Source organism: Rhinopithecus bieti, unplaced genomic scaffold (genome assembly GCF_001698545.2).
Source record: "Rhinopithecus bieti isolate Rb0 unplaced genomic scaffold, ASM169854v2 scaffold_31765, whole genome shotgun sequence".
NCBI classification, from domain to species: Eukaryota; Metazoa; Chordata; class Mammalia; order Primates; family Cercopithecidae; genus Rhinopithecus; species Rhinopithecus bieti.
The window spans coordinates 95,525-112,716 of record NW_016813614.1 but is presented as its reverse complement, the minus strand read 5'-3'; the positions used below and the strand labels follow the sequence as shown (position 1 = coordinate 112,716).

General features: G+C 37.3%; 1 protein-coding gene across 2 annotated transcripts in view; it reads left to right on the top strand.

Annotated features, from left to right (window-relative positions):
- The window catches only part of KCTD8 (potassium channel tetramerization domain containing 8), a 291,198-nt gene extending 274,876 nt beyond the window's left edge, over nt 1-16,322 (top strand). Inside the window, exon 2 of one of the 2 annotated variants that reach the window (XM_017848788.1) lies at nt 14,977-16,322. In XM_017848788.1, the coding sequence (XP_017704277.1) occupies nt 14,977-15,437 (461 nt within the window). In that variant the 3' untranslated portion in view covers nt 15,438-16,322. The remainder of the gene's footprint in view (nt 1-14,976) is intronic. The other variant, XM_017848789.1, reaches the window with a different exon arrangement.
- Nucleotides 16,323-17,192: the final 870 nt, after the last annotated feature.

Below are 17,192 nucleotides of genomic sequence, written 5' to 3'. Positions count from 1 at the left end.
TATGTTCAGCTGTTCATGTACTGTCTTGATAAACATCTTAAACAATAGAAAACAGGGTTCAAGAGCAGAGAACTCATCTGACCTCAAATTTACCAGGGCAGGATTTTTTTCCAACCCTGATAAGCCTGAGGGTACTGCAGGAGACCAGGGCATATCTCAGTCCTTATCTCAACAGCATAGGACAGACACTCCTTTTTTTTTTTTTTTTTTTTTTTGTTTTGGCGCGCCTCGCCGGTCTGTGCACCAGGACTGGGAAGTGCAGTGGCCAGATCTCACGGCGCTGTCGATCTTACAATGCTACCGCCTCCCGGGTTTACGCCATTCTCCTGGGCCTCAGCCTCCCGGAGTAGCTGGGACTACAGGAGCCCGCCACTTCACCCGGCTAGTTTAGTTTTTGTATTTTTAGTAGAGACGGGGTTTCACCATGTTAGCCAGGATGGTCTCGAATCATCCTGACCCTCGTGATGCCGCCCGTTCTCGGGCCTCCCCAAAGTGCTGGGATTACAGGCTTGAGCCCCGCGCCCGGCTGGACAGACACTCCTAGAGTGGCCCTTTTATAGACCTCTCCCAGGATGCAATGTACTTTTCCAGGGTCTTAATATTTAATATTCCTTGCTAGGAAAAGAACTGTACGCGGATATCTCTCCTACTTGCACTCTCCGTTTATAGGCTCTCTGCAAGCGAAGAAAAATATGGCTCTTTTGGCAGACCCCACAGGCACGTCAGATCTTGATGGTATTTCCCTTGTTCCCTGGACGAGCATTGCTGTTTATGTCTGTTCTTTTTCAAGTGCAATGACTTCATATTGTTTAACACCCAACATGTTTTACAATTTCAATTTGTACATTTAACCAATCATCACAGGCGTCCTGAAAGTGACATTACATTTCTCAGCTTATGAAGATAATAGGATTAAGAGATTAAAGTAAGGACAAGTGTAAGAAATTATAAAAGTATTAATTTTGGGAACTGATATAAGTCCATGAAATCTTCACAATTTACGTTCCTCTGCTGCAGCTCCAGCCGGTCCCTCCATTCCAGGTCCCTGATTTCCCACAACAGCATTTAGTTCTCCAATAACAAATACAAACAACACATCACTCAACTTGTTTCAGGAAGAGAGTTCTGTTATATTTCAAGGGTATTTGCATCTAATAAAATACTTAAATTTATAAGATAAATTTGTTTTATAAAATTTTTATTTTATTTGGTCTAAAATACTTGCCTAACAGTGGAGTTGGTAATAGAAATCATTGAACCAGACATCCAAATACTGTTAGGATTCCCTTTCAGCTGTCATTCTCCCCTATTGTAGTTGGGATTGAGGGACTTAGTCCCCTCCAGTCATATCTGAGAAGTTTTTGGCCAAAGATATAAGGGCATTCTCATTCTTTCCCCTCATGAGCAGTTTGAAGTATTCCAGAGATTTCATGTTATTGAGTCACCCAGATTATTTACCTCACAACCCTCATCCTTACTGTAGATTAGGGGGCTGATTAGGTAGGGCATTATGATTGGCCTAGTCTGGGTTAGAAATGTATACTTTAGCCTGGTAATTAGGCTTTGTCATATAAGATAGATAGAGCACCACCTATGTTCTCAGACACACATACCCACACAGTCAATAAGAAATTTACTCCATCTAAACAAATATCATTATAAATAGATCTCAACCTATAATTCACATAGGTGAAGAATTAAAGACAGGAATGCATGTGATATGTAGGCTAATATTAATTCCTCCAATTTGACTTGAATGAAGGCTGAGAGTAATAGAAAATGAAGTGTGGACTTTAAGCTCGAACTAGGCCAAGGAAATTCTTGTCTGTGTAGCTAAAAGATTTGAATATGTTTCTGAAAGCCATTGAGGTTCTCAGAGAACAGGTGCCGTAATAAGAGCTATGTTTCAGTGCAATGTTGCTGACATCTTTGTTTAGTATGGATAAAAAGATATAAAGATTAGAGATGAAAGACTCTCTAGAAGCTTATTACAGTTGATTCAGTAAGAGTTAATTGGAATCAAAACTACGAGAGTGAAGACAAGGTGAGGAAAATGATACTATTATCAAAGTATCAAGAGGACTAGGTAACTGTTCATTGGGGGAGTGTATCAGTAGAGGGGTAGAAATTGGAATGGCAAAAATGACTGAGATTTGAAACCTGGGTAATTAAGAAGACTGTGGTGCTTCTATAAAAATAGGAAAATAGAAAGCATAAAAGGAGGAACTAGTTTAAGAGAAAAAGAATTTGAAGTTTAGAAGGTGTCCAAAGGCAGTAAAAACATGAGACTAGAATGAAAAGGAATGATCAGGTTCTGGAAATGTGTGTAGAGTCAGCTAAAGAGAGAGACAGTTCTGTGATTGTGTGTGTGTGTGTGCATGTGTGTTGGAATGGGTAGATGGGTGGCTATGTTTGAATGTTTGTACGAAGAGAAAATAGAGTCATATGGGAACAGAGATAAAGTGAAGTGGCTATCCCTATTAACCTCATTATTCAAATAATGATTGATCTATATAATTGGAGAGGACTTTGACTAGATATGATAATGGTTTTCCAAAATATTAAGGACCCTTAGTTAAAAGCAGGGAATGGATTCATTTTATGTTGCTCCAGAAGGTAGACATAGAATTAGTTAATGGCACTATTTGAGGAGATAAATTATGGCTGAGTATAGGAATGTTTTAACATTAGGGATATCCACCAAGTAGAATGATTTGTAGTACAATATTCTGGGCTTATCACTACTATAGTAGCTTAAAGAAACAGGATGACATTCGATAGAGCCTGCAAAACATTTTATTTTAATAGAACAATTAAGATTCTACAATTTATATCCGATAGCATTCAGTTATTAAGAACAATATTATATTCACTTATGTAAGATGGAGTAACTCACTATCTACCAAGGGCCAGGAATTACACTTAATCACTTGTATTTATTTCTATTGGCTATGACAAATTACCATAAGCTTGGTGACTTACACAACCAGAAATTTATTCTCTCACAGACCCCAGAGTCTAAAGTCAGTTTCACTAGGCTGTCAACAGGGCTACACTACCTTGAGATATTCTAGGGAAAACTTTGTTGCTTGCTTCTGATGGCAGCTGACATTCCAGGATTTGTAGCTGCATCACTCCAACATCTGATTCCATGGTCACATTGTCCCCTTCTCTTCTGTAAGTATCAGATCTTTCACTGCCTCCCTCTTGTAAGGATACCACTGATTGAATTTAGGATCCAGTTGGATAATCCAGAATAATTTCACCATCTCAAAATCCTTAATTACATCTACAAAGACTTTTGTCATGGAAAGTGACATTTACAGGTTCCAGGGATTCGTGCCTGCTATCTTTTTTGAAATCACATTTTAGCCTACTACAAAAGCCTTCCTCACATTTATTTTGACTTAAAGTAACCCTAGGAAGGAAGTGCCATATTTCTATTCCTTTTTAGACAGAATAGGAAAATGAACCTTAAAGACACATTTGGCACCTACCTAATACATATCAAAACTTCACATCAAGCACAATTCTGCTCTATTCAAAAGCTGAGCACTTTTTTATTGCACTATGAAATGAAATTAAACTCTGCTATGCACATATATGTCTTCATCTTTCCTTCATCATAATGATTCTGCACCGAGCTGCTGCCATAACAGGCACACTTTTATGAATTTCAAAGTGAAAAGAAGTGGTGCTCATATTCAATAGTATGGCAGCTACAAGAAGTTGCATATCACTAGGGATTGTTGGAAATACTTGAAAACATTTATTGGCAGGCAGGCACTTAAGATCTGAAGAGATCCAACAAATAAAAATCCACTCAACTATGGCTTCTGCTGGCAATTGTAGCTGCTCCTGCAACACAAGAGGGTTACACTGTTTTTTTTGTGTATGTGTGTGCATCTATATGTGTGTGTGTGTTTACCTCTTCCACAATCTCTGCTTCCCTTATTGTCACTGAGAGATTTTTCCTCAGGTCTAAGGCAGCTGTTTAGTATTGCATAACAGGCAACAATAATTTACAACCAGCATGGTTTTATGTTCATATAAATTTGTTATACACAACCCTCATAAGTGTACCCCCAACCTATATTAACAGAGTGCCTTCGTTTTTCCTCCCGGAGCCACCAGATATGTTGTAAAGACAACATCTCATTAATCATTGCTAAGCACCTTGTAGGTGTTATGATCCACATTTTATAGATGTGAAACAAGCAGGCATAGGCTTGTGTTCACAAATTAGAAAACCAAATAAATCATCCTTCTCATAAAACATGTGCTTGTGAAAAAGAAGGTCATTAGAAGGTTGTTACCTGGGCATGTGAAAAACAACTATGCCAATGACAGTGATAAGGAATGGTAGATTCAGACTTGGGAACTTTGGAACGAGCAGGAAGTAGTTCGGTAGTCTTCATTCCAGATTCCAAAAGGAGCCTAGGCATCTTTGTGTGGAGTTTATGTTTTTGATTTAAGCACAAAAGGGGTGAATGTGGGTAGAATCTAGCTTCCATGGGGGAAATGAAGAGATGAGTTTTAAATGAAGAGCTCTTGCAAGGTGTCTGTAACAATTTTGCATGTGATAAAGGCTTCTGAGAGGACAAATGAACACCTAATGCATTTTCTACTTCGAGCATCAGGTACAATCATGTAAGTGAGGTAGCGTTCTTCTTCAGAAAAAAAGAAAATTATTTTTCCACATTATGTGTGGTTCTCAAGTCACTTATTTCTCTTTAATAAACTAAAAGGAATAAGGTAGGAACTTTTCCAAAGGAATGATATTTTCATTAACTAGAGAGACTGTGAGGCTCTTCGTATTACTCACTGCTAAATGTTTTATCTTCGACTCCCCATTTCTTCGTTTTGTTACACTCCTTAAGGTGAGTTACACTCCTTAAGCTGAGTTATACTTGGGTTTATATAGTTCGGTTAAACCAAAACAAAACAAAAATAAACTTCTTTAGTAATAAAGTAATCCCCTGTGTGCTTAGACAATATTTTGTAGATAATATTAATTTCATTTAATTCAGTTAGACAAACGGTTACCGAATTCTTATGAGCCTAGCCATGTGGTGATGCTTCAGGAAATACCAAGACGAAAAGGAAAACTCTCTATCTCATAAGTGACTATGAAACGGGAAAACTTCCTTGTCCCCCTGGCAGCGCATGTGATGCGGGAGTGACTCACCTCTTCCGTGCCCCACTGCTCAAAACCCCTGGGGGTAGCATGCAAAGGGGCAGATCGTGGGGAATGTGGGCTCTGACCCCACGGCAGCGTCTAGGGGTGAATGTTTACAGCTCCTTAGGCCCCAGAGGGCACATTACAGTGTGTTCTTTTAGTTTTGCCATCTGTAGGAGGCTTGTGTAAATCAGTTCAATTAGAGCCTCTTCCTTATCACAAGGACAAAGGGCTTTCTGTATCCCAGGGTTCTTGCCTTAGTGTACCAGAAAAATTGGATTACATATGGGCTTGGAGAATGAGCGCAAGTTTTTACTGGGTGTTGGAAGTAGCTCTCTGCAGATGGATGGGGAGCCAGCAGGGGTATGAAGTGGGAAGGTGTTTTTTGCCTGGAGTAAGGCAGCCCAATTCTCTTCTGACTGCTTCCGCCAAATTCCCTTCAGCCTCCACATCGTTCCGCCGGTTGATGGCCTGCTGGCCTCTGCCGCACAGTGCCTGTCGGTGTGTGCTCTTCCGCTCCTCTGCTCCTCTGGACGTTCAGCCACCTGTGTGCTGTTCTGCCGGTGTGTTCTTCTTGATGTCCAGCCTCTTGTGTCTGTGCCGGCTAGGGTCTTGGGTTTTTTATAGGGCCAGGATGGGGGCATGACAGGCCAGAGTTGCCTTGGAAAATGCACACTTGGGCACGAAAACAGGGGTGTCTGTCTTTACCTAGGTCTGTGGGCACAGGCCCGACCGTGGAGACCTCGCCAGGGACCCCGCCCTTCTCCTCCCAGCACTTAACTGCCCCACTCCAGGATTAACTATATTGGTGTGTATGTGTTTTGTGTGTATATTTGTGTGTGTGTGGTGGGGCAGAACACAGGGATGAAAGTTAAACTGAGTACAGAAATAACTATTATTTAAGACAAAATAGGCTCAGTACCTTGAGATGGATTCAAACAAACTATGGGTTATTAAAAAAAAAAAGGAAATCACAAGGAATTACATCCAAATATGATAATGAGAAGTTTTATGCTGAAAGCAACATGTGGATCAGGCTTTTAAGGATAGCTAAAAGGGGCATGGGCAAGGAAAGAATACAGTCCAGAGAAAAGCAAGCATTGGTAGAGCAAGGCATTCACCAGAAACAAATATATTGGAGTCACCAAATGGGAAGCACTAAAATATGATCTGGGGTTATTTGTGTTACACTGAAGATAGTCTCCAAAGCCAAGATGTCATAACCAAATTTTATCTTATATGCAGAGGAACTATTTAGGAAGTTTTTGCATAAGGATATACTTAATGCAATTAGGTTTCAGGAGTATATATTTAGCAGTGGCGTTGAGAATAGTTTGAAGTAGGACTAAAGTGCAGTCAGAGAATTGGTTAGAAAATACAATGAGAAACCTGTCATAGGTGGTGGAAATTGGAACAGAGATGAATAGATAGATTCAAGAGTTGCTGTAATGGTAGAATTGATAAGATGTAACAAGTGATTGAAAATAAAAGATGAATCCACTGGATAGCCAAAGGTGACCTTGGGCATGATCTACAGAAATAACTGAGTCATAGGAAGATACTGATTTGTACAATGAGAGAAAGGCAATAAGATTATTTTTGGAAACCTCTTCTAATGTATGTCTCACTACACAAATATATTTTCTGATATTTCTTTTCTCGTGCTGCATTAAATTTTCTCTGATATTTCTTTTCTTATGCTGCATTACATTTGCTTATGCACATTACTGTTATAGTATTGCTTAATCAGTGATAATACAAATCAGCCTCCTGAACTGAGTAATACATGCCATTTAAGGCCTCATAGAAATTATAAACTCTGAGGGATATGGGACACCAGAAGTGTGACCTCAGGACCAATTTTTATTTGTTGGTGGTGGGAGCATTCTTACTAGTCTGTGGACATCAAAATGAATATTTACTAACCTAAAAGGTAGTAAATGCTAACTTCCAAGTGAGTAATGTAGTTAGTATTAAATACTATAGAAATTCAGAGGCATGAAGATAATTTTACTAATTTTGTTAAGCAGCTATTCTGATGAAGGCACCATGAGATAATAGAAAAACACAGTTTCTGCCTTTGAGTTTACAATTAAAGACTGAGAGCCACACACTATGAGTAGGTAAATTTGATAAAAATTAAGTTCAGAGAGTATCAGAAGAGTGGGTTTGGGATGACCATGTCAGGATGAATAAAGGAATATGACCACGTTTCTTTTTTCAAGTCACTCTTCTTTTCTTTTATTTTGTTATACTCTTTCACCCATAAAAGCGGTTAAGTAATGCTAATGGAAATTATAGAAAACATAAATAAATAAGTTCAATTTTTCTCATATATAAATTAATTTTGTCTTCTGTTCTAAGAGGTACACATCTCCTATATGACCTGTAAGTTTCAATTAAGCATGCCAGTTTTACTGATTAATTAAAAATGACCCCATTCCTTAGCTCACTCCAATCACAAATCAGCCTCTTTTTATTTTACTCCTTGATCCCCTGTCCATGCCCTATTCACACTTTAGCTACATCTGCACTTGTCACCCCGAGCCTGAACTACTTAATATCAGGGACTGTGGTTGTACAGGTGTGTGTGCACATATGTGTGTGTCCCCAGCCTTGTAACTAACACTATGACTTATACATAATAGGTGCTCAGTAAATGTGAAATCAAAATGGAGTTTTTCCCTTTTGACTCAAGTGCTTAATACTTAGAAGCATGTGGTGCTAATATTTAAGATAGATTGGTTCATTCTGTTTAAGTACCACATAACCATTCACACGTCATTGAGTTTAGCGCTATTAAAGGATAATTTCCCTTCTAGGAATTGTGAGTGTTGCAGATACATTTTACATACCTATCATTTTTTATCATCATTGGGCAGGTAAAGAGATTAAAATGAAAAGGTTTTTTCTCAAATGTGCAGCTGTGTACATAGACTTTATTTGGAAATGCTTGTGTATTCAAGGACAAAAATATAGAAATACTCTTATAAACATCCCCATACCCAGAACTACCCAGAAATCATGCAGCCTTTTAAAAGACAAAAATATTGACATTTCGTTTCTGTACCTCATTAGTTATTCAAATAACTGGGAAAAGCTATCTTTTCCTCTTTTCTATTTTAATATAATAAAACCCAAGGGAACTGATCAAAAGCCCTGTCTTGCTGAGTTTTACAAGTTTGGGCCCATTGTGATATTTTCTATTTGTGACATTTTACTTAATAAAATGTTTTTTTACTACTGCTCTTAATTCACACATTTTTGATAGCTTATACCAGGGTCTTTGTGTTTTATTTTCTTAAATAAATTCCCTTTTGAACATAAAAATGTAATATTTCATACATTTGTAAATGATAGTGTGTAAATGATAGATGATTCTTTTTTTTATTATACTTCTTTAAGTTCTAGGGTACATGTGCACAACATGCAGGTTTGTTACATAGGTATACATGTGCCATGTTGGTGTGCTGCACCCATCAACTCGTCATTTACATTAGGTATATTTCCTAATGCTATCCCTCCCCCTTCCCCCCACCCCACAACAGGCACTGGTGTGTGATGTTCCGCTTCCTGTGTCCAAGTGTTCTCATTGTTCAGTTCCCACTTATGAGTGAGAATATGAAGTGTTTGGTTTTCTGTTCTTGCAATAGTTTGCTGAGAATGATGGTTTCCAACTGCATCCATATCCCTACAAAGGACATGAACTCATCCTTTTTTATGGCTGCATAGTGTATATGTGTCATGGTGTATATGTGCCACATTTTCTTAATCCAGTCTGTCATTGATGGACATTTGGGTTGGTTCCAAATCTTTGCTATTGTAAATAGTGCTGCAAGATTCTTGACTATAAACTAAGTTTACTTTGTATAGAACTTTACAGCTTACAAATTGCATTCACATATATTATCTCATTTGCTTCTTACCATAGCCATGTAACTAGATATTTCTGTTTTAATTTCATTTTTAATAGATAAAATTTAAGAAAGAAAGAAAGTAAGGGAACTGTCTGCAATTCATATGTGCCTAGGGGTTATGTGCAGACCCAGAATCAGTGTGGAAACATTACAGTTATCCAATCAGTACTCTCAATATTCAAATGAACAAATTGACCATGCCATGGCCAATTGACACATGGATATTTACACTGAATTATAATAATTAGCATTTTTCGGCATTTATACATGCCAGACTGATTTAAAGTACTTAATATATGTTAGGTCATTTAATCCTAGTTAAAACTATTTGAAGTTTAAACATGAGGAGACTGAGGCCCAAGGAAAGTAAACAACTTGCCCAGAATAACAAATCTAGTAAGTTTTTAAACTGAGATGTGAACCCAGACAGTCTACACAATGCACCCTTAAGTGTCATTCTCTTTGCTGGCAATTCACCAGTAAGAATAGATGTAATTAAATAGACATAAATTAATAATGTATTCTAGTACTACACTTACTCTCAGTGAACTTGCAGAAAGTTATTCTTGACCCCTAAAATTCTTTTAAATACTGTAGTAGTAATTGAATTTGTTTCCTTGTTCTGTGGTAATTTCTATTCATGGTAACCTTTTAATGCTTAATATTTGTTCAGAATTTTATAGCTTGGAAAATCTCCTCCTGTTCATTATATCATTTAGATATACAGACTTTCATAACATAAAATAAGTTAGGGGACAACCCCAAAATATTAACCAAAAAGAACCAACTATTAGAGAGGTTATATGACCAACACAAAGTACTTGCTTGGTTGGAGTGGCCGAACCAAGCTAAAAGTAGATCTTCCAAGGTTATTCCCCTAGTGATGAAAAAATGTCAGCATAATAAATGCATCTAAGTGTGTGCGTGTGTGTGTGTGTGTGTGTGTATGTATGTATACTGATTGTTCTTCAAAAATAATGTTGAAGAGGCATGACATAGGTAGCTGGTTTGCAGATCTCCTAGTTAAGACTACTTGCCATTTACAAATGCTCAGTGGATGGAGCATTCCTGGATGGATATCCTAGTTTGTTTAATAGCAAATAACCAAATGAAAAGTTGATTAATTATTCCAATATTTGAAAGTTTCTAGGTGTACCTATTTAACTCTTTAAAATAATTAACTCTTTTTTTACAGATAAATCTTAGGTTAATATGAGATTTGCTTATTCACTAATCTGTTGCTTACACTTCAATAAATGGTGATGAGTTCTTTATATGATGGAAGAAATCTTAGCTGATGCTACCACCAAAACACAATTATATTTTTATTTTTAAACCAAGTCTATTGGGTGCCCTAACTCACAGGGCAAAATGCTTTTGGGAAGATCTTTCAGGTGTATATTTGATTCTATTACTAGTTGAAGAGACACAGAGACATTTCTAATAATCATGCTCTTCCCATATATTCACTAGTTGGTGATATTTAAATTATCATTCATGTGGTGCTGAAAGCATGTCAAGCGGCTTTGGGCCAATGAATAAAATAATATAAAAATAAAGTTTTAAATTATCCCTGGAAGCCTGCAATTAACAGGCATCCACAAGAAAACTGGGCAACTAGAATAATCATTCTTTACCTAAATTAGACCCATTTGGTATGGAGTGCATCTTAGTTCATCTTCCCAGAAAGTTATAGGGATCCTTGGCCACACATGTAAAATCTTGTCTCTGCATCTTTTTGTCCTCACCCACTTGGAGTTGAAGAAAGCCTGTGAAGTTCATCAGGCAGAGAGCTCATCTTATCCATATTTGCGCCTCCTCCAGAACCTAGCCCTGTGTCTGGCATATAGTCAGTACAGAGCTCTCAGCTGAACTCACTGATCCCTTCTTCAAAGAGGGCTTCCTTAATCTTCTATCTTGCAAGACCAATTAGTTTTCATCACACAAATGTTGCATTCTATTGTCATTAAGCATTTTTTTCTTCCAGTGAATAGAAACAAATAGAATAAGGCATTTACTTTGGTAGTATCTAGTACTTTCTTTCTGAACTTTCACTTTGATGTGATTGCTTTTCTGCCTGGGTAACTCTATCTAATGCTCTGTTGCCCTGCCAATAAACAGGAAATTATTTTTTCATCACTTATTTATCCTTAATGTAAGTTGGTTTGCTTAGATGTTTGCAGTTTAATCCTTTAGTCATTATTGGGAATGAAAATCATAGATTCCTTTGATAGGGGCTTTTGTTTAAAGTATAGCAAAATACTGACAGAAAGGGTAAGAAAACCTACAATTATTTTATATACTATGTTGTATTAGGGTGTTGAATTTCATACTTGCTTGGGTTCACATTCAGCCATGAAGGTAACTAAAGAGATGCTGCATCTCCTCCACCACTCCTAGCTTCATATAAACACATACATTACCAGTCCTTCACACTGAACTAGAAACCTCTAGGGATGTATATGACATATGTACATTCAAAAAATTCCACTGATATACCTTGATATGTTCTCATTGTTGAGAATCCTTATACTAGATCCTTTTACATGATATCTTATTTAATCTTAAAATGCTCCTATGGGCAAAGTAATTTTACTCATATTATAGATGAGCACATTAATGCTTAGAGGAGCTAAATATCTTATTCAAAGCCACAAGGCTAGTATTTTCTGCAGAGCCAGAATTTGAATCCAAGTCAGTAAGACTCCAAACCTATTTATTTTCAAATTTTATTACCACATACATCTGGTGCCACTAAAAACTGATCCTTCAAGTAACATCCCTCTAGTCAATGGAGAAGATGGCTGGTGGCCAGAGTGGGTCTGATAGAGTGGGTCTATCAGAAACCCAGGAAGAGAGAGAAGGCACACTCAGCTGGACCATTTAAGAACATTTAAGGCCGAGCGCGGTGGCTCAAGCCTGTAATCACGGCACTTTGGGAGGCCGAGACGGGCGGATCACGAGGTCAGGAGATCGAGACCATCCTGGCTAACACGGTGAAGCCCCGTCTCTACTAAAAAATACAAAAAACTAGCCGGGCGACGTGGCGGGCGCCTGTAGTCCCAGCTACTCGGGAGGCTGAGGCAGGAGAATGGCGTAAACCCAGGAGGCGGAGCTTGCAGTGAGCTGAGATCCGGCCACTGCACTCCAGCCTGGGCGGCAGAGCGAGACTCCGTCTCAAAACAAACAAACAAACAAACCATAAAAACATTTAAAAAGGACAGTTTACAACAGTGTAGGAAATACGCTAAGATTAGTTATGGTACCTAAATGGTTAACACCTGTATTAGTCCATTTTCTTGCTGCTGATAAAGACATACCTGAGACTGGGAAGAGAAACAGGTTTAATTGACTTAAAGTTCCACATGGCTGAGAAGACCTCACAATTATGGTGGAAGGCAAGGAGGGGCAAGTCATGTCTTACATGGATGGCAGCAGGCAAAAGAGAGAGCTTGTGCAGGGGAACTCCTTTTTAAAACCATCAAGTCTCATGAGATTTATTCACGATTGTGAGAACAGCACAAGAAAGACTTGACCCCATGATTCAGTTACCTCCCACTGGGTCCCTCCCATGACAAGTGGGAATTGTGGGAGTTACAATTCAAGGTGATATTTGGGTGGGGACACAGCCAAACCACATCAACAACTGTAGGCCTAAAACTATGAGCCTCAAGAGGGGTGGTAGAAAAGGGAAGGTGAAGAAAAGGGAGAGGGAGACAGAGAGAGCTTCCTGATAGGGCTGTAGCCTCTAGGTTCAGGGATATAACCAGATCACCACATTCCTGGGGGTGGGGTGGGGTTAGGGTGTTATCTTGCTAATATTTGCTGTTGACTGAATCCAACTGAAAGCCACAAGGCTAGGGAGCTTAAGAACATAGTCTATACACATCAGCCACTGTGGACAGAGGAGAACAGCGAATGGATCTGGGTAAGTTCAACACAGAGTGTTAGCAGTGCATTTTCTCCACCTCACCCCAAAGTCTCAGCTGACTCTCCCTGACAGAGAGAGGCTTAAAACAAACAAAACTCAACAAATTTTTAAATCTTTGGTTGCAAATACTTCTGAAATGTAATAGTGTAATTCCTTACTAAGCAATTATAAGCATTCATATCTGTCCTGGTTTTATGATATTGCAGACAAAGGAAGTTCAAAATATTGCTAAAGACTTTCCCTGAGATAGATAGATAGAGGATAGATAGATAGATAGATGATAGATAGATAGATAGATAGATAGATAGATAGATAGAGATAGAGATAGAGATGGAGACATATAGACATATATACTATATGTTTCTTTGTTGTTTTTGTTTTTCAGGAGAGGGAGTCAGGTTAGTCAAGGCATAATTTACATACAGAAAAGCTCAACCATTTTAGGTATACAATTCTATCAATTTTCACAGTGTATACAATCATATGATCCACACCATAATGAAGAGATAGAATATTTCCATAATTCCAAAAAGTTGTAAAACTTTTAAAAATCTTTAACTCAATATTTGGCATTGACTTGTGTTTCTTCTAATTATTAAGTAGAAAAAAATGGTGAGAGAAACCAGCAGAATGTTGCACATAGGAGCTGCTTTTAAGAAAAGTTTTTTTGTCTCTTAATCCTTTCAAGTAATATCAACTATCCATGTTGGCTATTAACCCATTTCATATATATTAGACTGATCAGTGGTTCATAACTTTGGATGCACATTGAAACCTTAAATGGCCTGATGGCCAGGTAGCACCCTATTAAATCAGGAGGTCTGGGGTTGGTTCCAAGGTATCAATAATGTGAAGCTTTGTAAGTGATTCCAGTATGCATCCAAGGTTAGACCCTCTAAATTAGACCAGTTGTTCTCAAGGCTGGCTGCACAATAGAACCCGTGGGCAATTGTTTAAAAGACTGATGCCTTTTCCTGATTCTGATTTATACAACTTGTTCAAAATTTGACTCTAAGAAAATAAAATAAGAGTTGAGTAATTTAGATCTCTGAATTGTTGGGCTCCACTTAATGAAGGTTTTAGAACAGCTCTGGGTGTGTGGTAGTGTTTAATAAATGTTAAATGGAGATCCTAATCCCACAGTGGAGTCAGAGAGAATAAAATATACCTTTTCTTGGAAACACACTGTGTATTTGAAATAATTATCTTTGCAAACTATCACTTTCCAAAAATTGTCTTCCTAAGTAATTTACCTCAAATGGTAGGCCTTATATTTTAAGAGAATACCATATTTCAACTATATTTTCACACCATAATATTAGACCCCGATATATCTTATAGCACTTCCACAATTTTCCTCAAGGAAATAGACATGAAACAAGATGAAGAGACTAAGAATAAGATTTAAACCAGCCTCCCCTTTGGAAGCATAAATGATGTGATTGCGGCTCTGGGCCTGGAGAATACTGCAGCTTTGTAAAATATAGCAGTGGTACTTTCTTGCTTTTACAGTGGCAGAATATATATCCAAAGGACACCTAGTGCAGTGGGTAGAACAAAAGTGAACTAAGTGTCTAACAAAACAGATAGGAGGCTAACAAAACATTATATATTTTTTTATATTCCAGGAGCTAGTAATTAAAATAACAAAAATCTTCTTTTCAGTATGAAGCTGTTGATGGTCTCTAAGACAGAAACTCTCATTAAACAAATTTCTCAAACTTTATTGTTTTGAATAATTAATCAGCATGCTGCATCTTCTCATGTACACTAAAGACCCTAGGTCTTATATTTAATCCCACAAACCCAGACTAGTGCAACAAGCACCATTTTTATTACAATAAATGTTCTTGGTTTAAAATAGAAAATATAGAGTTCATTTAATTTTACCTTCACACTTCTTATTCAACTGTTCTACTCTTTTCTTTTGTTTTTTTCCTCCTTTTTAGGACCACCTCAGAAAATAGTATCACCTAAACAAGAACATGAAGATAGGAAACAGGACAAAGTCACTGATAAAGGAAGTGAAAGTGGGACTTCCTGTAATGAGCTCTCCACTTCCAGTTGTGACAGCCATTCAGAGGCAAGCACTCCCCAGGACAACCCGTCCAGTGCCCAGCAGGCAACAGCTCACCAACCGAACACCTTAACATTGGATCGACCCTCTAAAAAAGCACCTGTGCAATGGATGCCCCCACCAGACAAACGCAGAAACAGTGAACTCTTTCAGACACTCATCAGCAAGTCCCGGGAAACAAATCTATCCAAAAAGAAAGTCTGTGAGAAGCTAAGTGTGGAAGAAGAAATGAAAAAGTGTATTCAGGATTTTAAAAAAATCCACATTCCAGATTATTTTCCAGAGCGCAAACGCCAATGGCAATCTGAACTCTTGCAGAAGTATGGGTTATAGTAATTATCACATTCCCACAGTATTTTGATGACATTCAATGTTTACTACAGTGTCACCACCTGACTGGTGTCCTAACAGTGGTCAGTGTGATTCTTGCTGCTCTTCCTTGTTGTGAACAGTGGATATGGAACAGTATTTTCTTTTATTCTTTTGTTGTTGTTGTTTTTAGAAACATGATTAAAAAGGAAAAAAATCAATAAATATTAAATCAAAATGGAATATCTGATTCAAACCATTTTACAAGAATGAAAGTAAAATGTGCATGATCAAGCTTAGAATCTTGATTTTTGAACTCTGGTCAACTGGACATGTTTGTCACTTTGTAACTTATCAAAAACAAACCATCATATCATACCAACTAAAATGATATATGGATGAAGCAACATCAAGTAAAATTTTAGACAATGGTTATAGGACCCAAATCTAAAGCTGTCTAAATGTTAATGTAATAAAACAAGTATTATTTTGCATGAGTACAATGTTACACATAAATCACAAGAAATAGGGAAGATATGTTTGTTGCTTGGAAAGAAAAAAATTACAAAAAAACAACTAAAAAAAAAAATACTTTAGGCAACGCCTATAAATGTAAGCTGTCTAGGAGACTGAATTTTCTTTGTTCTGGATCTGTGACTTTTTTGTGTATGTGTATGGTGTTTATGTATGTTAAGATGGTGTAAATATGCCTTATACTGTTATTTATGGCATCAACATTCATTTATTAATGCTAGTCATGGTTATTACTGTGAAATGAGTCTTTTACATCAGGCTGTGAAAATTGGTATAATGATACTTTGAAAGATCCTATTATCATGTTAATCAAAATAATATAGGGAAATGGTAAAGAGCTTTATGTATTTATTAAAAAAAGAAAATGTATTAGAATTTCTTGATTTCTATTGACTTTTCTTTAAAAATATTCAACTGTCATCTTGTTTTCAATTTTCCTTTAAAACTCTAAGCTATAGAATGATTTGTTCAGACTTAATGTTGATAACTTTAAAACATAATTCAAAATGGAGATATAGTCAGATCCAGATAGCACTGGTATGGATTAATAAACACTTAGCCCACAAGAGAAAAAGTCCTCGTGTAAAAATACACTAAAATGTTATTTTACCTATTAACCAGATTGAACACTTCTCCAAACACAACTAATAAGTAATCTCTTACAGATCAAGGCACAAAAATGGCAAGAGCAAACTAAAAGACCAGGCTTTATGAAAAATGATTTCTTCCTGGTTGTACATGTGGAAAGAAGCTTTCTTATCATAAACCACACAATTTTGCCTCGCCATATCCACAGAAAGAAATGTATAATATCATGAAATTTCACTAAAGGAAAGGCTGAGAGAGGGTAAAAGTATCTTCAAGAATTAAAGGACTCATTCTCCTCTGTGGTTAGTCAAAATGGAAGTTGAGCAGCATTTGTGGTAACATTTCTTTCAGCACAATACAAGAAGATGAGCATTATCAACTCAAAGTTTAAAAAATCTGCATTCATTTTTGGATGTATTGTTAGATTTCTCACTGTACCATTATATAAAATATCACCTACAGTGGACTAGTCAAATAAACATATATATGATTTACCTTGAATTATCTATCATGTTTTAGGCAAACAGCTACTTTCAAGTTCTGCATTTTGTTTTGGGAAGGTTGGCAGTCCCAAAATGGCTTGATGTAGCTGCAACACACTGGTGAGAGGATAGAGCTTGGCAGTAGGGTTTCCACAGTTCAAATCCCACCTGTACT